Here is a 16,322-nt window from a genome sequence, read left to right on the forward strand (position 1 = left end):
TCGCGTGTCATCGCGTGCTCGCCATCCCGAAGATGAATCAGCCTGAACGGTCCAAGGGCAAATCCAAAAAGCGTCGCGCTTCCAAATCAAGCCGGGTAAGCTATTCGCACTCGCTCCACTGCATGCACTCGCTGTTACAGGCGTCCGTTTCTGGATGCTGCTTCGCGTACAGGACGCTGCACATGCGCGCAAAGGTAGTTTTTGACGTGTATACGGCCGCCCACCCGCAGGTCGCAGGTGGTCCGCCACACGTTCGGGAGTCTAGTATGAATAACTTGCTAATATCTCGCAAGGCGAGATATTGTCGCAGAGTCATCGCTGGAGCTCGCAAAAAAAATGTTAAAAAGGACAGAAAAAAAAGCCTCGGTTCTGTTTGTGAACTTCAACTGCAGTAACAGCCATAAGCACGAGGTCGCTGGATCGATTCCCGGCCGCCGCGGCCTCCGCATTTCAATCGGGACAAAATTCAGAAACGCAGCTAGCACAATTTCATCACATTTTCCCACACAGGCCCTTTACGATAATTCCTCTTCACACTGGTATTTACATAGTGCTCAGCGTTTCCAGGTTATCTTCCTCCAAAAAGCACCAACCAATGACACTGTTTTAGTGATATGCCGAGAACCGCCATTTTCAGCGCGACATGGCCAACGGCCTGGTAGTCCTAGCTTCCGAGCACATTGTTAACTGGAACAAGCCAAGCTTTTCATTGGCTGATTCTGCCTGCTTGTTTCGGGCTACTTAAGTGTGCGCTGCGCTGCTCAAGTGGGATTGTATTTCGAGAAGGCTACCAGTCGCGTTGGTTTGGTTTCACCTGGCGACCCCGGGAAGTACCGGTGCTAGAACCACTGTGTGCAGAGCTGTTGAATTTTAAAGCGCAGCTTTCTAAGCGGACCTTCCCGGACTTTGCTGACCGTAAGTTCTACTGCTGCGGCTGCTGTCGTGCCTAATAGCTCACACACATGACAGCACTCGCATCTGGCGTATAACGAATCAGCTGCCCTGACCCTACAGATGTACCGGTGACCGACTCTGTTCTCTACGGGATTGCGCAGTGATACAACAAACAGTATACCTAAACATCCCCACTGCAACAAATATACGCCTTCAAGCACATGCCGTATAGACTCGTGTAAGGGCCGCACTTTTTCCCCCCACAATTCTGACAAGGTGCGGCCCTTACACGGGATCGAACCCTGTGGTCAAAATGGTGCCGGCCCGGCTGGTGACTTGTGCACACCCCGGCTCTCACCATTTTAGTAGCGGCGCGCGAAATTACGCAATGCGCGAAACATTCGCCTATGCTCGCACGCGCCATCGGGGCACCGAACGCAATTGCTTCGCCGTTGTAAGGTTTTTCTCTCCAAATTTTGGGCTGCCAAGTTGGGGATGCGGCCCTTACACGAGTCTATACGGTAATGCTTTTATTAAAGCGAATATTTGTATGCTTTCTTTCCCGAGGTTTTGCGCGTGTGCTCTGTCGGCTTGTTTGTCCAGTAAGGTGGAACGCGATCCCGGAGGTAGTGAAATAGTAAACTGGGCTGATACCGAAGATGGTGCGATGACAAATGAGCCCGTTTTTCAGACTGGAATCAGCGGTCGCGTGGATCAACGTGGGTCACGTGGTGGGCGTTTCTGCTTCTTGATGACTTAACCGGGCAGGCGCGCGATCCCTATGCTGCAAGAATACGAACAGCTTTACATCATATAATTTATCGCTTCACGTAGAATCTAAAAATGTGCAATGGATATGCATAACGTTTCGTTAAATTCGGGATTTCTTTTGACACTCTCTGCTACTGGCCGAGTCAATTTGTGTGAACGCCCGTTTCAAAGGGTTGCGGCTGCATCATCATCATCATCACTGTCGTCATGCAGAAGATGGAGCACTCGACCACCTCGTCAAACGCGGACCATTCGGTGAGGCAGACTCCGGAGAAGACGACTACTAGCGCTGGCCAGCCATCCGATTCTGAAACACTCGCCGCGACGGTTAAGAAAAGCGGGGAGAAACGACAGTCACCCAGGCGTTCAGCGTCAACGACGTTTCAGGTACAGTCCGCGCTCGTTGCAACGGATCCGAGTACTAAAGACTATCGAACTTAACAGAACCTTAATTCATGTACTTAGATTTAGGTGCGCGTTAAAGAACCCCAGGTGGACCAATTTATTCCGGAGTCCCCCACTACGGCGTGCCTCATAATCAGACCGTGGTTTGGGCACGTAAAACCCCATAATTTAATTTAATTCTCGTTTTCTTACGTCAATCTCCACTACCGACGCGAAGTCAACCTGTCTGAGTGGATCCTGTGTTCGCCGGCTGTGAGCTATACGACGCACGAAATTTAGGCCAGTTGCTCAAAGTTGGGCGCCTAGAAACGGACCTGGAGGGTTTATTTGGTTTATATAAATTAGGCGTACCTGTGTCCTGCAGGCAGTATTACGAACTCGCCTGCGCGGGTATAGTATTTTGGTCAAGTCGCCACTGCCTGCGTTGCGATGCTCGCGTTCGGCCATTTTCGTTGCGCAGATTTCTGGATAGCATCGAAAGGTTCACATGCGTGAAACTGAGTAGCTTGCGTTGGAAATTTAAGATCACCCATGGGTGCAGCAGTATACAATGTGATTGCAAGGTGATAAGTAGGCAGACGTTGCGAAGTATACAAGACTTACTAAGCGAGCGTTAACAAGACGTCCGGTTATACACTTTGTTACGCAGTTATGTTTTTTTTTCCAAATAGAGGGCGAGGAGGTGGATATAACACGTTCTTTCTGTTTGTTTGCTTTTTGCTATTTTTTTTTTTTGGGGGGGGGGGGGGGATTGTGTCATTTCCACCAGCCTTCGTGCTGTACTGGATGACGCCGGATACAACGGACTCCATTTTCAGAATTAACAGGGTCCGTTGTAACTTGCTCTGACTGTATCATAAAGTATCATGAAATGGAACGCTGGTGTCCACCTGAAAGTAGCACAGAACTGCAAAGAAAAGCCCATACGGATTTTTTTTTTTTTTTGAAAGAAAGGTTCCCAGCTGACGAAAGAATTCCTCCCGCTCCGGGGATCAAATCCAGTACCCATACCCTCATCACAGTATACCCTGTAGCTCTACCAACAGACCAAATTAGAAAGGTTGCGGATGGTAGGACGAGAACAGATTAATCGACAAGTTGAAGCACGGAGCAGCATTGCAGTTTCGTGCTACTTTCAGTTAAGCACCAAGCTTCCATTAAATGAAACATTCTCCACCTCACGGATTTCCAGAGAACTCGCCTGCACAGTATCTCATGAATAATGTTCACACAGAGACCTGAAACGGCAGACATTCGGCATGTTCATAAATCTCACAAGCAGTTTAGAAAAGACTCGTCATAGGGAATTATCACGACGACTTTCCGGCAAAGAGACAGAGCTGATCACCACATCAAGAGTTAACGCTTGGGAATGGCTGATCCAAGGTAGAATAATAAGATTGGGAGGAGGGTAGTCATGAAAACAAGTGTACAACCGGAGAGGGAGGGGGGATCGACGCTGCGGAGCGCAAGATCTTTCTGCGGAACATATACACCACGACCAAGTCACGTGTCAGAAGTAGGGGTGTGCAAATAGTGATTTTTGAAACCGAATCGAATACGAATCGAATAGTGCCAAAAGCGAACCAAATCGAATCGAGTATTCGATTACTTTTCGAATAGCTTTCGAATAATGAACAGCTGTTATCATAATAATACAAAACGACGTTAGCAAGTTTCTGTCACGACGTAGTACGTTATGAAGCGTTGTTCTTGTTGTATTTTTAAAAACGTAAATGGAGCATAAGTAGCAAACAAGCAGCTTTTTTCGCGTGTACATGACGCTTCAGAGAGTGCGAATGATGGCTGTATAGCCTGTAAAGCACGGCTACCTGAGCGACGTAGCCTGCTCCACTACGAAAGTTCTCATGTTTTATGTCTATACTACTGCCCGCAGGAGTGAAACTTTACCGCACTTTCGCTCCAATTTATGTTTAATTGGGCGCAGTTGACTTTTGAAAAACTCGAGAAGTATTCGGAAGATGTTCGCATTTTCGAACAGTGACTATGCGATTCTTTATTCGAAAGTTTGAAATATCCGCACAGCCCTAGTCAGAAGTGCCGGCATGTCTATATAAGGAAGGAAAGGGGTGGGGGGTTGTGTTCCGTCCATCAATTTGTATGCGCTTGTTGGTACTGCATTCTTAAAACTAAGGGTGCAAAAGACACAATAGTGCTGGAGCAGAACACCACAAGAAAAGGGCACTTGCTCGGGCTCAAACACCCACTATTCTGATGTTCAGCTGCGCGTCTCTTCGCATTTTTCTTTGTCTTAGTTTTAGCAATGTCCTTACGTGATCGAGCACTTTATGCGTGAGCGAGCATCAAGGTCGCGCAAGCCGTCCATGTCCAGGTGCAGCCGGCCATGTTCTTCCTTCGCCCAGTTCATCCGAAACGATCCAGGCCGTCAAATACACGGCAACTAATACACCCCTAGTATAAACACGCCTTGACCATCATTCAGCCTGCTCGACCGGTATGTCATAAGCACATTGCAAGCGTCGCCAGCCTACTATATAATAGACTTTATCGTAATAGCAGGTTATTTGAGGGTCTTGTTTTGTTGGTATCGACAGTTTAATATATCGTGTTATGAAGCTTATTGAATTCAGTGCCCTATTAAACCGACTACAGCTTCGGGAATGAGGTCACTTGGAATGAGCTCACCATTCAAGAATAGGTTGCCACCAACCATCTGCCGTGGCCTTTCAAGAAACTCAGTTGGTTGCAGTAGCATTCTTGTGTTCAGTTTGGGCTGCACGTCTTCCCCCAGGGTTTCAATCCGGAATCAATAGTTCCGTTCCGTCATAAGAATGCGTTGAGTGCTATTATTGCACGGCACTTTCCGCTGATGAAATGACCTTGGTGGAGGAAGCGGAGAGTGATTCGCTGCATTCTTTTGGGCACGACGATTTTCTAGCCATGAACAAGAACTTCATTTACTTCGGCGAAGCGGTACTTAAACTAATGCTCCTTGATGCCAAGCAAGAGACAAAGCCCACTCGCCAGCGCTTTCGATTCAAGTACGCACTTGGCGACAAAAGTTGTGCAACTGTTTTCTTACAGATATCTTGCAAAAATACTGGCAAAACAGGCAATAATAGAAATAAGAGTCATAGTCTCTTATACATCTTCAATGCCAGCTCAGTGACGCCAAAACCGGAGATCACTGAGAGGGCGCCACTTTCCCAGCAGTTTGTCACAGTTTATGGAGGCATGGTTAGGGTCACGTCAACTATCTTTCCTCGCACGTGATCGCACGTAATGCAGAAAGCAGGGATCGGGCACGGAGTGGCAGCAGCGCCAGTGCCCAGCTGAAGTTGTACATGCTAGCAATAACAGGGATAAAAAGGACATTAAGTGTTACACGTTTGTAAAACGTGATGGCGAAAGCCTGTTGCCGCACCTACTGGTAGTGGGCCAGTGCCGTCAGCGCCTTCGCAGAGAGAGGGGCCGTATGGGAACGCTGGCATGATGAGCGGCATCGGAGCTAGCTGTGGAAGACAACGACGACGAACGCGCGAGGTGTGGCACGAGCGCGTCTCTGTGACTACGTCACCTTTTTACTCACAGAAGTATCGTCACGGGTTTCTTTCAAGGTTGTTTGAAGGTCATTGTGCGATGGGGCTTTATAAGGCTTTCGCCTTAAAATTAGTGGAAATCTGGTGCCGCCGCAGAGGACCAATGATTCCTATGTATTGCGGAGCGACTGGGCAGGCATTGAAAAATATAGGGGGCAATGGAACAGCTGACGCGTGTAGACCTAACCTTACTGCAGTTTTTTGCTGTCTTGCTACTGAATGAGGTCAGAGTTCTGAGAACGTGTGATGTCCTGAACTTAATTCATTCAGCGCGACAAGTATGTCGTGATCGGTTCCGGTGTGAAAAAGTTGCCCGAGAACATAGTTAAGTTCTCGCTTGCCCAGACAATAATCCTCTGATATCAGAGCGTAACGGCATTGTTTCCTTGAACACTCAGGAAACATGGGCAGGAACAAAAGACGGGCCTTCGGCAGTGACCTCTGTCGGTTTTTCTCGCAAATACATGTCGAAACAGGATCTGAAAACAGAATTCCTTCCAACATGGAAAATATACGTTGCTGCACTACTTTCTTGCTGAATTCTTGATACGAAAGCAATGCGGACAGTGACTGCAGCACCTCGGCCATAGGCGTATCTAAGAAGCTTAGATACGCGGTCATCCATGCCCATCGTAGGTCAGACTTTGTATTAAAGCGAAGCTTTCGCTGCCTCTCTGTCTCTCCCTATAATTGTCTCTGTCTCACCTCATAATTTAACTTAAACCTTGTTCGGAGGAACTGACAGAAATATGAGGTCGCACGATGAGCCTCGATATCGTTGCGTCTACAGCAGGAGAAAAGTGCGTGCTCGGCCACTGCAACATATGATGCCACTCACGTAAGGCCGGGCTTTAGTTCCGTTTAATCAACACAAATATATTGTGAGCCTATTTATGCACCGTTGTCATCAGACAGTGCCAAATAACATTTGGTAAAAAACACATACCTGCTAAGTATAAAGCTTATGATCGAGAGCTCTTATTCTTGAGACCACTTTTGTTCTTCGACGCTTTCAATAATCCATGCTGTCGGCTTCATGCACGATTTGCTTTTCGTAAATCGGAACATTTTAGAGTCGACAATATAGCCAGGGAAATGTTTCGATAGAGGTTACGTTCGGCTTTTCTGTAATTCGTGGTTATGAAAACAGCGTAGCAACAAGACAATGCGACGTCTTAAGGCATGTGAACAAGGTGCTGCGTGTGCACTTTGATTGTGCCCTTAGCCATATCATGTTTAGTTTATTTGTGCTTCACAATAGTAGCCATAAGCTAAATAAAATCTGACTCATGGTGTTTTGCACGCTTTGGTTCAATGATTAAGAATACCTGATGTAAGCGGGGAGCGCTCAGACTTAACTTTTGCTACTACAGTGCATCGTCGTCTAAATTGCTTGAGCTCCTGATCGATAAGTTGACTGTAAGAGGTGCTCGACTTTAGTCAATTAACCACTAGTCGGCACACACATTTAGAGCCAAGGAAGACATAATGGAAATAAAGTTTATACTTTAAAACTGAACCGGTTATTAATTATAAATAATGATTATATACTTTCGTCTTGTTCGTTCGCGCGCAGCACAGTACAGCTGTATATACGCTGCAAGAACACCGGTAATACAGTGCTGACTTTTAGTCGCACCTACTTTCACTGTGATAGCATGAATCGAATGGTGTGCAGATGTTCAACACGATCGCTGTCCAACGTAGATCAAACCTCTTTAGACTTTGCGTCCCGTATAAGATATCATAAGGAGTCGTTTCTTTCAATTCCAGTCACAACGTCGACACAGCAAGTCTCACAGCCTCTCCACCGGTCCCGCGTCCTTAACGCATCAAAGCCAAGCCGCTCACGAATCTCTAGCAGGTCAAGGGGGCGCCAATACTTCATTGCTGGGCACGGCAGTGCTGTCATCGTTGTCAACGTCAACACCCACAGGTGGCGGAACCCTCTCATCAGAGAGCTCGCCAAAGTCCTGCAATCGGGGCGAGGCGACCATCGAATGGCTAGGCAGTCAACCAGCCACCGCACCTGTCGATACGGCTCAGTCGAAGCAGGTCGGAGAACAAGCGGCAATGAAGACGGCAGGCCAGGTCGCCGTCGGTGTGCCCCCGGCGCCAGAGAAGGAAGAAGCAAAACCGATGGTTGAACATAGCGAGAGGCAGCAACCAGCGCAACCGAAGGCCCAACCAGTCGAAGAGGAGCCACCAAAGAGGGCGCCACTGAGCACGCATGCTCAGACTTATACGGCGACCAAAGCGGGGACGCCGCCTTTGATAGATCCAGCGGACAAGCCGGTGCCACCGGTGTTGGCACCAGAGATGAAAGCGGAAGCGAAGCCCGAGACGCAAAAACCGAAGCAGGAAAAGCAGCAGACGGCAGGCAACAGTATACGCATACAGACCGATACGCCGCCTTTGACAAAGCTTCAAGAAGGGCATGTGCCCGTCTTGGTGGACACGGCGACGCAGTCCTGTAACCACACAGCCGTACCGCTAGCGCATCGGAATGCCGCAGTCGACACGGGAGCAGACGCTCCCAACGACTTCTGGGTGTCGCCCAGTAGCGACCCGGAGCTTCCTTTCGCCTCCGCCGAGTACACGTCGCCCCCAGAGGGTGCGGCCGGCGCCAAGGCAACGGCTGTGAGAGGCGCCCGGAAGGCTGATCGCAAGCGCTTCGAGAGCACGGCTACCGGTGAGGCCCCTGAGAACGTTTGGTGCATGCAAGATTACGTACGCGAATCACTGTTTAAAGGCTTTTTCTCGGTGTCTGCAGCGACAGGCCACCACTATGTCATCATCATAATAGTGATCACAACTAACAATGACAATGGCGACATATCATAGTGCTCGTGCTGATACATTTGAGCGAACGAACTACGTATGGATGAAATATCACTCGATCGCTGCGAACTTCTCGCTGTATCATTCCTTTTCTTTTCATTTCAAGTTCTGCGAATATTTATTGTGGCCCTCTCTTCCTTCTTAACCATTCTTCGAGATATTATATTTAGCTAGTAACTTGCACGTAATTCTTGCCTCACTGGCATCAATATTGGCTTATTTTACCCTTGTAATACTTCATGGGTTTATTAAAACAAGACCGATGGTACACAGGAAGATGGAGACGAAGCGTTCAATAGTGGTTGAACAAAGGAAGTCTTTGAGCAACACTACTTTGTTGCGCTAACGGTGGGAAGTACCGACGTCGAATCGTTGGCTCCAGGGACTTCCTTTGTTGATAACTTCGCAGTTTTTGCGTTTCCTTCTACAGTCTGATTTCTAACCAATGTACTGTGCAATGGATACACGCCATAGAATCATCGTTCAATCCCGCACCCATACTATGGCTATGGTATATATCGCCGATTACGGGGGATATGCCACGATCGCGATACGCCAACGAGAATATTGACGCTTCCAGCCGAATGTGTTCGGAAAGTTCAAAGCGTCATGCCATCCTGCAGTGGGTGTAGGCCGCAAATCCATGGCCGCGACCAGTGAAGCGGGCGGCGGTGTCACTACGGAAGCGACGGTCATGATGGACGTGAACCCGTACGTGCGTTACCCGCTGCTCATCATGAACCTACTCATATGGCTCATGGGTGTGACACTACTGCTGGTCGGCGCGTACGCCTACGTGGACACGTGGACCCAGTCGGAGATCCCGTCGCATTCGACTTCCTACAACATCTACAGGTCTGTGTACAGTTTCCACGAGAAAAGACGTGCCTAATTGAAAGTTATTGTTTCAGATGCAAGTGCTCCTGCTAATATCTGTGATAAGTACGTTAAATTGAGTTTGTTGGTATTGAATAATTGTCCTAGAAAAGCGCTAAAAAACAAACACACAGTGAAGGCAAACGAAAAACGAAAATACGAGCGCTTTCCTCGAATAAACGATCAGTCATGTGACTGATCGTTTATTCAGGAAACGCATATTGTAAAGCGCGCGCCTGTGCTCGCCTCCACTTCGCAAACCATCTCCCACTGGAGTGCAAGATAAGGATGCCTTCAGTCAAAACCACGACTGCGGGAAGGCGTGTCCCTTCGCGACGACCATTATAGTCTCAAGCACACTGTCGTTTGCCAGAGCACGTTTCACGTCTTCCTATCCAGCACCAATCAAATTCATTTCCGAATCCAATTCGGCTTCCAATCCAGTTCCAATCCAATTATTAGACCAAAAGAAGAAAGAAACATGAGGTCTCGTCACGAGTCCTTAAGCACGAGTTCTCTTATCTTGGGCTGATCTCCTCCTTCTCCTATCCCTTGACTTGCTGCTTAACTTAAATATCATCAGGTGTCTTTTTTCCCTCCCCTTAACCGCCTCGTGAGCCTAGATCTCTGTTGTCCTGCCTACTTTGGAAAGAAAGCAGTCACGGCATGTCTTTCTCTTTGTCGCTTTTCTCCCGACAGCATGTTCGTGATCAAGATGGAGATCACGGTGATGCTGTTCGGCACGGTGACCATGTCGTTGTCGTTCTGCGGCTGCGTCGGTGCGCTGCGTGAAAACACCTGCCTGTTGAACGTCTACTCCTCGTTCATCACCGCGTTGCTGCTCATCAACCTGGTCGTGGGCCTCATCGTCTTCTTCCTGCCGTCGCAGATCAAGAAACTGCTCTCCGAGACGTTCTCCATGGAGCTCATTGTCCACTACCGGGACTCGCCGGACTTCCAGAGGCTCATGGACAGCATACAGGTGTGTACACAGATTGGAAGGATGGAATACTATAGGGGAAGGAATAGAAGGGAGTAGGTTGCTACCACATGCAACTCGTCATGCTCGTTTAAGTGCACGCTGCTACGTTTTCCAAACTGGGCCAGAGAAGAGAAAATAACTCACATACGCAGGTGCACTGTAAAAAATATACACCCTTGAAAGTGAAAAAGGGTGTAAGTCTGTCTATAACTCGCACCCTTACACTTTCTTTGGGTGTAAGGGTGTGAGTTATAGACCAATTTGCACCCTTTTTTGCTTGCCTTGTGCGAAAGAAAATCGAGGGAGAAATAAGTGTTGGCGATACACCATGAACGTTACACACAGTTGGGTGAATACTGAGCCTTGTTACAGAGTCAGTATAATAGTATCGTCATTGATGAACCGGGACTGCGCTGCCGCTTTGGAATACAGGTAGCTATGCAACTTCGTCGGCTATCAAGTTCCGTAGAACATAGGCATATCCGCTTTGAAAGACGTGCAAAATCACACTTCAGTGCGCGCTGCCATTGTGTGTCAGGCGAACTGCTAACCGCGACTGGTCGATTGCAGGAGCGGATGCAGTGCTGCGGCATTTCGAGAAGGAACTTCAGGGACTGGAACGCCAACATGTACTTCAACTGCTCCCGCGCCAACCCGAGCAGTGAGCGCTGTTCCGTGCCTTATTCGTGCTGCAAGCGCAACAGTACCAACCAGGTTCGTGCATTTCTGTTCATCACGTGTGCGGTCATTTTACAGCGATCTATTACGAGCTCCTAATGTTTTATTGCGATAGCAACTATATGGACACTCTAAGCGTAATTTCTGCCGTCGTAGTCGCCGTGAGGTTCCGTATAAAGTCCAACGGCGATAAAACCGTCACCGCGCGCCGTACGCTGTGTGCGAGTAGAAGCGTGCAAGGGTGAGCCGGCAACCGCAGCTTAATCTCGCGCACGCGAGTGAGGAAGGCGGCTGGAAGCGCCTGGTCTTCGTTCGCTCGCGGGGCACGGGGAGGAGGCGACGGAGACGGTGGCAGTGGGGAGGGGAAGGGGGGTGCGTTCCGCTCTTGCGGCTGCTGCCGACGGAGCGGCCGCGCGGACACCGTATCTTGAAAGCGATCTGCTATGTGGCCGAAGTGCACGCCTGCAGGGCCTCATCTTCAAAACGATCTGCGATGGGCACAAAGTGCATGCGCCTAGTGCCGGCAGCTTCGTAGGCGCTGTGCTTTCGACGTTTAGTTCGCGTTGAATCGAGACGAGAGACAGCGCGAATGTCAATTTGCTCGCTGCCGCTGGCGCGCTTTCTCACTCCAGTGTTTTGACAAATTTCCGTGGTCATCGAGGGAGATGTGTCCATGTTTACCTGTGCGCGCGTGACACGTACCGTGCTTGTTTATTTAGTTAGTGAGCGAACATTTAAAACTTTATACAGCCGATAAAACTATTATCCTTACTTCGTATAGCTGTCTACCAATTCGCTATCGCAATTGATGCTTCGCCTTTCGGGCGAAACTGCGACTTTTTTTAGAGAGCAGCTCTTAGGCGCCCCTTCCTGCGGCGAGCGTCACCGTTGTCCCTCGTAACCGAGCGAACGAGCACACCGAAGGATGAAAGCGAACGCGGAGTACAGCGGGAGATGAAAGATGTCAATAGCGAAGAGAGCGCCAAAAGGAAAGCGGAGGAGGACGGTATGGCGAAAGCGTCAGAAGAAAAGAGTAGTGCCGCGCAAGACGGCCTTTGCAGCGAAGATGACTACGAGATGGCACCAGAGTAGCGCGCGTCGTCTTTGGGGAAACAAAGCGCTGTATGAGTGAAGGTCTGTCTGCAGTGACTCCTGTTAATCGCGCCCACTCGTCATCCACGCGCTGCCTAGCGAAGCATGCAGTTGCGCCACACTTCGCTCCGTTTGCAACGCGCCGCACGAGAAAGATTATCCGCGCCAGCCAATCGCAAAATGAAAGCACGTATACAGCTGCGCTCGGAGTTCTCATTAGGGAGTGTCGTAATCGTCGCTGAAGTTTTTTTTTTTTCTTTTTTTAACAACCCTCTAACGGCAAGCAAGTGTTTAGTGGCTCGCCACATTACAAGCGTGACGCTTAGGATATAATGGTGGTAAAGGATTTAAACGCTACGAGTATTATTTCCTTACTATTGAGTATTTGCAGTGTGGTGGACGCTATATGGGGGAGAGGGCATCGCAGTCCGTAAATAACTGAATCTTGATAATTCTAATTACTCCTTTTAAGGTTCATGTTGCAGTGGCAGTATTGCGTGGGAGCGTGCAGGAGATGCTTGCCGACAAAAATTTATCTTCCTCTGCTCCGACTTCAAAACTGGACGCGCGCGCGACGTTATACTCGACGCTGCTGTGGTGCAAGCACCTCACTGCGATCGGCTCCTGACGCATATAGTCCGTTGTCACGCGTTTCTCGCGTAGTTGATGGTCTAGCGCCGACAGATGAGCATTGCGAGATACGGGATGCATCACAATACAGGAAGCATCCCACGGGCAGCGCTTTCGGCGCTCTTGCGCGCCATGCTTTGCAATTGTACCGGGAAATGTTTATAACAAATGTGCATTGCTAATGGTCTTATGACACAAACAACTCGCAAACGCTAAATATTGTTGCACGCACGCGTGGGTTCCACTCTTCTTGATTTGAAATGCTGTTTGAGCCGCTTAATTACTCAAGAACAATCCGTGACCCGTGTTGAAAAGTATTTGCCCGCACCCAATCATATATATATATATATATATATATATATATACCGATCACCGTACATCGATGCGGCGACGCAGGTGGTCAGCCTTTCGTGCGGCCGCAACGTCCTCAACATGACCGACTACGACGCCTGGTTCCAGGTGTACACGGGCAACTGCCTCGACTCGGCGCACCGATACGTGCGCGAGAACGTCACCATCATCACGGGACTCTGTCTCGTCTTCGTCATCGTGCTCGCCTTCGTGCAGATGGTCACGCAGGCGCTGATCGACGAGATACTCATCATACGCCGCATCTACGAGAAGTTCTACGAGCGGGCCTACGACATTCGCGCCGCCCAGGAGCAGACTGAACCGTCTGCCAACTAACGGGCGTTGCGCTAGCTGCAGCCACGGCAAAGTCAACAGGTGCACGGTACAGAAGGCAGAACATGGACTCATATGCGAGAACAAACTCCGCAACTTGGTTCGGTCGCGGTCACTATGTTAGTGTCTGTTGATGTCTGTTAGGCTCTGGAACTGTTCCTTAGTGTCAACGAAGTACTGCAAGTACAAGCGCTGCCAAAGAACTGTGCAACCTCGTTGTGTTCAATTTGGCGGCGTCTGCAGGAGCACAATTTCTTGGTGAGGATGACCTGCGGATGGGTACACAGTTCAAGAGACAAGTCCCGCAAGACGTTGCCAGAATCTGCAGGGTCCTTATTGCGCGGTAATTGCTTTGCTACGGTCGCTGGCCAACGCTGACGTTATCGGTGACCCCTGTAAAGCAACTTTGGAGATCCCTTGCAGGGCATTGTTGCAACAAGGCTGGGCTCTGGGCAACGCCTTGTTGTGATCTCCGCAGAAGCTGACGATGACCAGAAAGTTCAGTGAAGGTTTGCGAAAAGTACAGGGCAACGGGCTCGCATCCTTCTGTCATGTGCATTACTGTTGGCATTCCGTGAGCTGCGCAGCGTCGCAAACTTGGTTGTCGTTTATATATGCTGTAGATAGACGATTTTTAAAAGGATTATAATGTACCAGCAATTCTTTTCGCTGTACAGAGCAGGTGCGAAACCTGTGAGCGCGTTTTCTGTTTGCATTCTTTTCCTTTTTTTTTTTATTTTCGCGTGTGTCTGTTCTATACCCCATCGTGGATATATGGGGTACCTCGACGAGAATTGTAGTTGTACATAAGCGATAAGCGAGTCAATGCTTTACTGATTGTGTATTTGGCATTTTATTATAAGTTTTAACGCAAGTGCTAAACTTTCTGCCCTTTGCACGCCTTTCCCTTTTATCGTTCACTTCGCCTTGCGCATACGCTGGGTTCTCTTTCCGCCGTTCCTTTATTCAGCGAGAAGTCGCATACGTATACGTACTGCTGCGCGCAGTTATTTCTGATTAACTCTTGCAGCAAATAAAATGACGCGGTAGTAGCTCCAATTTTGGCACGCCCTAAACAATTTCTTGCGTGGTGGGACAATAAAGCAACGCTGTATACCTTTTGGTTTGCTCCCTGAAGCAAGACCATCACCGGGCGTAGTGGTTCCACCTATCTGAGGTTAGCTAGGTACGTTGCTCTATTAAAGCCTACCAAATGGTCTCTGAAACAACATTTCCGCAACGTAGGAGAACGACGCAACTATTTTTTCCTGCAGCCAGGCATATTGTAACACTGCTTAACCATGACGATATAACAAATGTCAAGCTTTCCCTGCTCGTTGGTTGCTCTTACCGTTGCAGATCTACAGGAGTCCAGAATTCCGCTAGGGCCTCGAGCTGCATTTGCTTCTCAGCGTACAGAGCTCGTAGCAAACCGTGGTTCGTTGCTTGTTCGACAACTGCTCCAAATTCGCTCCAAAGATGCTCTCATGAAGATACTGTCATAAAAGGGAAAACTTGCCATCCACCTGAGAGCAAAACAAAGATACAAAGGTGCATTACAATTTTTTTTTTGTTCTGGCCTCAAATAATGGCAATCCCTCGACGGGGATCGGCCACAATGGCTGGCAATTTTTAAGCGAAACGTCTTTCATTTCGGTCAGCACAGGGGTCGCTTGCTAAAACCGCATGTAACTAGAGCGTGCAATAATATCGCTTATACTTTGCAACCGTACTACCCACGTACGAGCGTTACTTTGGTATGGCTGTGTAGAGAAAAGAAGCCATTACTCGATCATGCGTGAGTCGCGCGCACAGATAGCGCCATTGTCACACCACGCGCGACGCAAGTGGAGCTAAATTTATCGTCTCACTCGGCTTTCGGACAAGCATAGCTCGGCAGTATGTTTGTCGATCCGAGTGCGAGTGCTTGCGTTTGAGGGAGACTGAGAGTCCACTCCGGCCATAGTATAGTATAAACCATCAAACTCTAACCTGTGTTCATCGGGTGTTATAAGACTTGCAAGTATGCAGTTCGTTGCCGTAATTTTACTGTTTCTCGGCTATGACGCCCCCGCCTTCGACATGTAGGGTGTGCAAATGACGCCAGAAAGATTCGACCAGAAAAACAGAGGGATGCCTGTTCGCGCCCACCCCCTTTGACCACGGCTGGCCCACTACGAAGAGGGAACGAGCGCGCTTGCAAGATTAGACCGTAGGAGCCCCGCTATATCTCTATCATAAGTTAAGGGCAGTGGCTATTCTCCCGGCAGCCGGGAGAACTTCTGCAACGAATTTCTGCCGGCACTCACCTCCTATTGGCTCTTGGAAGGTTAGGGTGTTAGGTTATGTTATGTTATGCTAGGTTAGATTAGGTGATATTAGGTTATGTGATGTTAGGTTAGGGCGCACCTTCAGGCCGTTTTCCCCCCGCCAGTTTGTCATGTGACTTCCGAGCGCCAATAGGAGGTGCGCGCCGGTACAAATGCTGCCGGGAGAATAGACTCACCCTAAGTTAAGCACATATGTTTTGTAATGCGTGAATGATTGTAACTTGTCCATTTGGTTTAGTCATTGCTGTATACCCTAGTGTCCATACACCCTCTGCAGTACGCACAAGACGTTACCCTATACCGGCTGCATCGCCGATACAGTTTGCCCGATATTTTTTTCTTTTTCCTTTCACGAACCTTCCTCCAACTTGCAGGCTTCCTCAGAACTGATTTGCCATATACAGTGTCCATGCGCTTCGAGCTCTCGATTAATTTGACCTAGCCATGCGATCTGCTGGCCTCGTGGTTAGCTTAGAGCGGAGCTCGCCACCGCCGTGGAAGGGCGTTTGTCCCTGGTTCGATGCTAACGGACCAGCACGACTTTTTTTCTTCAACTGC

The 16,322-nt window shown here is 48.9% G+C and overlaps 1 protein-coding gene across 1 annotated transcript; it reads left to right on the forward strand.

Moving 5' to 3' along the window:
* Positions 1-6: 6 nt before the first annotated feature.
* LOC119432815 (uncharacterized) lies at positions 7-14,511 on the forward strand. Its single transcript, XM_037699970.2, has 7 exons — positions 7-95; positions 1,879-2,052; positions 7,425-8,343; positions 9,116-9,347; positions 10,068-10,350; positions 10,921-11,064; positions 13,147-14,511. Exons 1-7 carry the CDS (start codon positions 33-35, stop codon positions 13,435-13,437), a joined length of 2,106 nt encoding a protein of 701 aa, XP_037555898.2. The 5' UTR covers positions 7-32; the 3' UTR covers positions 13,438-14,511.
* Positions 14,512-16,322: the final 1,811 nt, after the last annotated feature.

Source organism: Dermacentor silvarum, chromosome 11 (genome assembly GCF_013339745.2).
Source record: "Dermacentor silvarum isolate Dsil-2018 chromosome 11, BIME_Dsil_1.4, whole genome shotgun sequence".
Taxonomy (NCBI): domain Eukaryota; kingdom Metazoa; phylum Arthropoda; class Arachnida; order Ixodida; family Ixodidae; genus Dermacentor; species Dermacentor silvarum.

Coding starts and splice junctions, on each gene's coding strand:
- LOC119432815 (XM_037699970.2), top strand. CDS start 33: ATGAATCAGCCTGAACGGTCCAAGGGCAAATCCAAAAAGCGTCGCGCT. Junction 2,053..7,424: donor CAGCGTCAACGACGTTTCAG/GTACAGTCCGCG, acceptor TTTCAATTCCAG/TCACAACGTCGACACAGCAA. Junction 10,351..10,920: donor GGCTCATGGACAGCATACAG/GTGTGTACACAG, acceptor GGTCGATTGCAG/GAGCGGATGCAGTGCTGCGG.